The sequence below is a fragment of the Rutidosis leptorrhynchoides genome, chromosome 4, assembly GCF_046630445.1.
Source record: "Rutidosis leptorrhynchoides isolate AG116_Rl617_1_P2 chromosome 4, CSIRO_AGI_Rlap_v1, whole genome shotgun sequence".
Classification (NCBI taxonomy): Eukaryota; Viridiplantae; Streptophyta; class Magnoliopsida; order Asterales; family Asteraceae; genus Rutidosis; species Rutidosis leptorrhynchoides.
The window spans coordinates 378,864,358-378,871,746 of record NC_092336.1 but is presented as its reverse complement, the minus strand read 5'-3'; the positions used below and the strand labels follow the sequence as shown (position 1 = coordinate 378,871,746).

The window sequence follows — 7,389 nt, the reverse complement described above, 5'->3', positions numbered from 1 at the left end:
GCATGTTCTCCATTATCCCTCTAGGATATTTTACTGATCTATCGGCTAGTTGTAAGCTTATTCTTGTTGGTTTCAATTCTCCAAGGTCTAGTTTAGTGTATAGTGAATACGGCATTAAATTTATACTAGCACCTAAATCTACCAATGCTTCTATTGAACTAAGACTTCCCAGAAAACATGGAATTGTGAAGCTTCCTGGATCAGATAGTTTTTCTGGTATTTTATTCAACAGCACTGCAGAACAATTAGCATTCATAGTAACAGCCGAGAGTTCTTCCATTTTCTTTCTATTCGTGATTAGATCTTTCAGAAATTTAGCATATCTAGGCATTCCTGAAATCATATCAATGAAAAGAAGATTTACATTTATCTGTTTAAACATATCCAAGAATTTGGATTGCTCGGCTTCAAGTCTCTCTTTTTTCATTTTACTCGGGTAAGGAAGTGGTGGTTGGTATGGTTTAACATAAGGTTTAGCTTTAACTGTGTTATCTTCATTAACCTTTTCAACTACCGGTTCTTTTTCCTTATCTTGATCAGGTTGTGGTTCTTGTGAAGTAGGAATAGCTTCATCAGAAATTACAGGTATTTCAGATGGTTTAAGTGTAATACCACTTCTTGTGGTAATGGCTTTAGCTGTTTCATTCCGGGGGTTAGCATTTGTATCACTAGGTAGACTTCCCGGTTTTCTTTCACCTATTAACCTTGCTAGATTACTTACTTCTTGTTCCAGATTTTGAATAGAAGCTTGTTGATTTCTAAATGCTTGAGCATTTTGTTCATTGGTTTGTTTCTGAGATGTGAAAAACTGTGTTTGAGATTCAACTAGCTTCGTCATCATATCTTCTAAATTCGGCTTTTTATCATCGGTTTGTGGTGGTTTGTTTTGAAAATTAGGTCTTTGCTGATTGTAAGTATTATTAGATACTTGTTGATTGCTAGGAACTTGTTGGTTGTTGTATGGAACATTTCGATTATAATTCTGGTTTTGATTGTAAATTGGTCTTGGCGGTTGATAATTATTCTGATAATTATTTCCAGGCCTTTGGTTTATGTATGAAACATTCTCTCTTTGTTCCATTGTTAGTTCAATACTGAGACAATCTTTTGTTAAATGTGGTCCTCCACACTGCTCACAACTAATTCGTATTGAGTGGATATCTTTAGTCATCTTTTCCATTCGTCTCTCGACAGCATCTATCTTTGCGGAAATGGAATCTAAGTCATGGCTAGAATCGGATCTAGCTGCTTTAGATGATCTAACAATATCTTTTTCTTGGTGCCACTCATGTGAGTGGGAAGCAGTGTTATCAATAATTTTGTAAGCATCAGTTTCTGTTTTCTTCATAATAGAACCACCAGCTGCTATATCGATGTCTTTCCTTGTAGTGATGTCGCATCCTTGGTAGAATATTTGTACTATTTGACAAGTGTCTAAACCATATTGCGGACATCCTCTCAATAACTTTCCAAATCATGTCCATGCCTCATATAGAGTTTCATTTGGCTTTTGTGTGAACTTAACAATTTCTCCTTGAAGTCTCACGGCTTTAGATGCCGGAAAGAATTGTTTAAGAAATTTTTCAACCAAAACGTCCCATGTATCAATCGCCCCTTCAGGTAACGATTCTAACCAATCTTTGGCTTCTCCCTTTAAAGTCCAGGGAAATAACATGAGATATATATGTTCATCCTCCACTTCTCTTATTTTAAATAGAGTGCAGATCCTATTAAAGGTACGAAGATGTTCATTTGGATCTTCCTTCGGCGCCCCACTAAATTGGCATTGATTAGTTACCATGTGTAGAATTTGTCCTTTGATTTCATAATCTGGCGCATTAATGTCTGGATGAGTAATTGCGTGACCTTGGCCAGTGCGTTTAGCTCTCATTCGGTCTTTCATACTTAAAGGTTCCAGATTTTCCATGATTGAATTTGTTGAATCTGAATCACTAGAGGATTCTAATTTAATGGTTCGTTCCTTAACAATCTCTGTTTGAATAATTGGTGGTTCCGGAGGAAAAATTAATGGTTCAGGATCTATGAATTGTCCTTGAATATTCTCCGGATTCTCAATTGTGAGGTCGGGTTCAAAAAATGGATTATCGAAAATTTGAATTGGAGTACTTGGTCGACTGGATGATAATTTTGAAGAAAAATCAACGGCGACAATATTTGCTAGATGTCTTGATCGAGTTACAGGTGGTGAACGTACAAAAGGTGGTGAACGTTTTGCTCGGTGCATTCACTGAATATCCTATTAGTTTTTAAAAAGAAAGAAAAATTATATAAGTTATCCAATTAATAGACTTTTCTGATTTTGCCCACGTTTCGAATAGCCAAAAGATGCAGCAGAGGGGCAGGATTCATTTGGTCTCAATATAATTGAGTACTGTTTGGCTCCAATAACCCGGTCCACGTACAAATCCAACTATTACTACGAACCAGAAAATTTTGATGTCTATCAATTTAACCACTTAAAACAATTTTTCGTTTGAAATTTAAAGAAATATTAGATAAGAAATAGAGAAAACTCTAAGTCCCAAAACCTAGAATGGCGAGAAATAAGAGAGAAAAAGAGCGCGTCGAAAAATGTCGGTGAATAAAAGATAAGAAAGTAGCGCGCCAAACTTAAAAAGAAACTAAAATTTGTAGCGTCGTAAAATTCTAAAGCACCTAAATCTTAGTCTAAGAAAAAGCACTTAAGGGATTTTACGGCAAATCTTAAAAATCTAGAAATAAAATAACTACGGCAAAAAACTATGTCTTAAATTAAATACGAGCGAAAAAAATTTAAAAATGTTACAAGAAACGATTAAAAAGGTACGAAATATAAAAAAATAAAACTAAAGTTTATGAAAATATAATTTTTATAAAAATATAATTTTTATAAAAATATAATTTTTATATTATTTATTTTATAAAACTATTAATTTTATAATTTATTAAAACTTAATATAACTTAAAAATACAAATTAAAATAAAACTAAAACTAATTTTATTTAATTAAAACCCTAATTATTAATAATAATAAAATTTTAAACCCTAATTTCGTATTAATTGCAGTCCTAGGTTTGACCTGTCAGAAGACCTCCGCGAGTGGGTATGGTCCAGTTCAAATGCTCCGCGAGTCGCGGAGGGTTCAATTTCAGCTCAAAAGGGGTCAATTTTTACAGGTTCAGTTTTTTTTTATATTTTTATTTTTTTACTTTTTATATTATACATAAAATAAAAATATAACTTAAATAAAAATTTAATTTTAAAACTAAAATAAAAATACTTATAAATATTATAAACTCTTAAAAATATAAATGTATTTTTCTTTCTTTTTGAATTTTTATATTTTTATTATTTTTAAAACTTATATTTATAAAAAGAACTTAACAAAAACTTTTATAAAAACTTTTTTTTTTTTGCGTTGCGCTTTCGGCGTTTATGTTCCCCGGCAGCGGCGCCAAAAATACTTGATGTTATGCGAGGCGTATATGAAATAGTGTATATTTTACTAGGAAAAACTATTAAATACGATACAATTTTACACAAGATATTTATTTATTTATAGAATGGATATACCTAAACCTTGCTACAACACTTATAGGCAGTGTACCTAATCGTACAGTAGTGTAGTTTTTAGTAAGTCCGGTTCGTTCCATATGGAAATCTTTAAACAAAGCTTAACGCTATATTAGTTTTAATTTATAAAAATACAAATATATATATAAGTAATATTATTATTATAAAGGGGGGTTTTTACCGTTTAATGACCGGTTTGTCGATTTTTAAAACTTTAGTCGTAGTTAAAACCTAATGTAAAATATTAAATAAATAAAAGACTTAATTTAAAGCGTAAAGTAAATAACGATAATGAAATTGCGAATAATAAAAGTGCGATAAAATAAAAATACGATAATTAAAAAGTGCGATAATTAAAAGTGCAATTAAATACAATGACAATAAATAAAAATGTGATAATTAGAAGTGCAATTAAATATGAAAATAAAGGAATTATGCTTATTTAAACTTCCGTAATCATGATGTTTGACGCGTTGATTTTAGTTTTATGCCCATGGGTTAATTGTTCTTTGTCCTGGATTATTCAATTTGTCCGTCTGGTTTTTGTCCATAACAGTCCATCAGTCATAAATATAAAGTACGAGTATCCTCGTCAAATTATCCTTATACCCGAAGTCAAATATTCTAACTAATTGGGGACTTAAACTGTAACAAGGTCTTAATACTTTGTTTAATAATTACACCAGGATATCGACTGCGTGTAACCCAAGGTTTTAATACTTTGTTATCAATTATGCCAAGTGTCCTTGTACATAATTTCACCCCTGTTTTAATAATTCTAGTGACTATTAATCCATTCCTGTGTCCGGTTAAATGAACGATTATTCGTACATATAAATATCCCGCCCATCGTGTCCGATCGAGTGTATATGGTTATTTATAGGTACGTCCAATTGTAAATCTTTATATTAAAATTAACAAACTATCATTTAGTTAAACAAATATAAAGCCCATTAATAGTCCATAGTCTAATTTCCACAAGTGTCGTTCTTTTGTCTAAACCCCAATTATGTTACAAAGCCCAATTACCCAATTTTAATATTTTTAGCCCAACATCATGATTACTTCGGCTTAAATAAGCATAATAATAACTTAGCTACGAGACATTAAATTAAAAAGGTTGAACATAACTTACAATGATTAAAAATAGCGTAGCGTTACACGGACAGAATTTCGACTTACACCCTTACAACATTCGCTAACATACCCTTATTATTAGGATTAAAATTAAAATTAAAATTAAAATTATAATATATATATATATTTTTACGTATGATGAAAAGAAAATAAAGTAAATAATCCGTCGAATTTCAAGGCCTTTTATAGGTGGATTTCTGATTTTGTGGGCTCCGCGAGTGCGGCCTTTTTGGGCTTTATAAGTTCCGTGAGTGCGAAGCTGTGGAATCCAGCTCACACAAGTTTGGCTCCTAGCTTGCCGACGGATTTTATTATATAAATATAATATAAATATATAATTTATATAATTAATTATATATTATATTATATTTATATACATAATTAATTTGTAACTTTCGGTCCGTTGCGTCGTACGTTGAAAGTTGGTTCATGTCTCGGTTCCGGATTTTCGAACGTCCTTTCGTATAATTTAATATCTTGTACTTTGCGTTTTGCGTCTTGTACTCTTGTAATTTTGAGACGTTTCTCATCAATAATTTGAACCTCTTTGCTTGTACTTTGTACTTTTTAGCTTTTTGGTCGTTTGCATCTTCAATTCATCGAATCTGTCTTTTATCTTCACCTTTTAATATTTAAACAAATATTCCTTGTAAATAGGACAACTGCAACTAAAAGCTTGTCTTTCTTGAGGGATAATGCGATAAAATATATGTTCATTTTTAGCATTATCATGGCACTAATAAGATTTCTGTTACGGGCTGCCGACAGATCCCTACCTTTCTTCCAAACATTAAAAGGTTGCTTGAACAAAAAAGACTTCGTCTGGACGGAGGAGGCCGAGAAAGCTTTCCAGGACATGAAGGCATTCCTAAAAGAACTGCCCACGCTAACGGCACCGATACCGGGAGAAACCCTCACGGTATACCTTGCCACCTCCTCCGAGGCAATCAGCTCGGTTCTAATCGCCGACAGGGGTAAAACTCAAATGCCAGTATACTTTGTAAGAAAAATATTGCAAAAATAGGGAAGTAAACTACCCATCCATGGAAAAGTTAATCTATGCCTTAGTGCACACGGCAAGGCGGCTACGACGATATTTTCAAGCACATCCGATACAAGTCCTCACGGACCAACCGATCAAACACGTCCTGACAAGACCGGAGATTTTTGGAAGGATGGCGAAATGGGCAATAGAACTTGGCGAGCATGAAATCAGCTTTATCCCAAGACATTCAGTCAAGGGCCAAGTTATAGCCGACTTCCTGGTAGAACTCCCTTTTGATATGATCAAACAAGGTGAAACTCCCGTCACAAGAAGGGACATGGACGAATTCTGGGAACTATATACAGACGGTGCATCCAGCGAGGAGGGAGCCGGCATAGGTCTACTCCTCATATCCCCGAACGGAGAAGAAATAACCTACGCTATCCGGCTAAAGTTCGCCGCCTCAAACAATGAGGCCGAATATGAAGCTCTGCTAGCCGGATTACGCTTGGAAAAGAGCATCGACGTACAACAGCTCACCGCTTACGTTGACTCGCAACTACTAGCAAGTCAGCTAAACGGTAGTTTCGAAGCAAGAGACACATCGATGCAAAAATACCTAGAGCTTACAAAGACGCTAGTCAAAAACTTCGTGGCATTTGAAATCAAGCAAATACCCCGTAACCGTAACAAGAAAGCAGATGCTTTAAGCAAGCTTGCCTCCTTGCTTTATGATCAATTCACTAAAAAAGTCATGGTGGAGGTTCTGGAAAGAAAGTCAACCGACGAGGATACCCTCATGGCAACAACACAGCAAAAGAAGACTGCTGGATGACACCTTTCATACAATACCTTACCGATGGTACCGTCCCAGAAGACAATCTACAAGCTTGTAGGATACGAATGCGAGCACCAATGTATCACTTTAAAGATGGCATCCTATATAGGAAATCATTCACAGAACCATATTTGAGATGTGTTGAACCGACGCAGGTCAAGGAAATCATACAAGAAATGCACGAAGGGGCTTGCTCGACACACTCTGGCTATAGAACAATAGTCAGCAGGATCAAAAGAATGGGTTATTTCTGGCCACACATGTACCGGGACACATACAATTTGATTGTAAATTGCGAGGCATGTCAAATACATGCCCCAGTCAACATATCCCCTCATTGTAACATAGTCCCAATACACGCCGCTTGGCCATTCTGCAAGTGGGGGATCGACATTTTCAGTCCATTCCCAAGAGGTGTCAGAAATGTTAAGTTTCTGGTCGTCGCAATCGATTACTTTACAAAGTGGATAGAAGCAAGACCGTTAAGCACGATTATCGGAAGAAAAAACCTAAAATTCGTATGAGAAGATATCGTTTGTCATTTCGGCTTACCACGCAAAATGGTCAGCGACAAAGGCACACAATTTGCACACAATCCCTTTCGAGACTTGTGCATAGACATGGATATTCAACAATCGTTCACTTCAGTGGCATATCTACAGGCTAACGGGCAGGTTAAGGTCACTAATCGGGACATCGTTTCCGGAATAAAGGATAGATTAGGAAAACTTTGACAAGGATGGGTGGATGAACTCCAACACGTACTTTGGGCACACCGGACAACCGCAAAAGATAGCACAAATGAAACCCCATTCAGCCTGGTATACGACACCGAAGCGGTCATCCCAGCTGAAGT

The 7,389-nt window shown here is 35.1% G+C and overlaps 1 protein-coding gene across 1 annotated transcript; it reads left to right on the top strand.

Annotated features, from left to right (window-relative positions):
* Positions 1 to 5,753: 5,753 nt before the first annotated feature.
* LOC139841854 (uncharacterized) lies at positions 5,754 to 6,530 on the top strand. Its single transcript, XM_071832047.1, has one exon. The coding sequence runs from the start codon at positions 5,754 to 5,756 to the stop codon at positions 6,528 to 6,530; it is 777 nt and encodes a 258-aa protein (XP_071688148.1).
* The last annotated feature ends 859 nt before the right edge of the window (positions 6,531 to 7,389 follow it).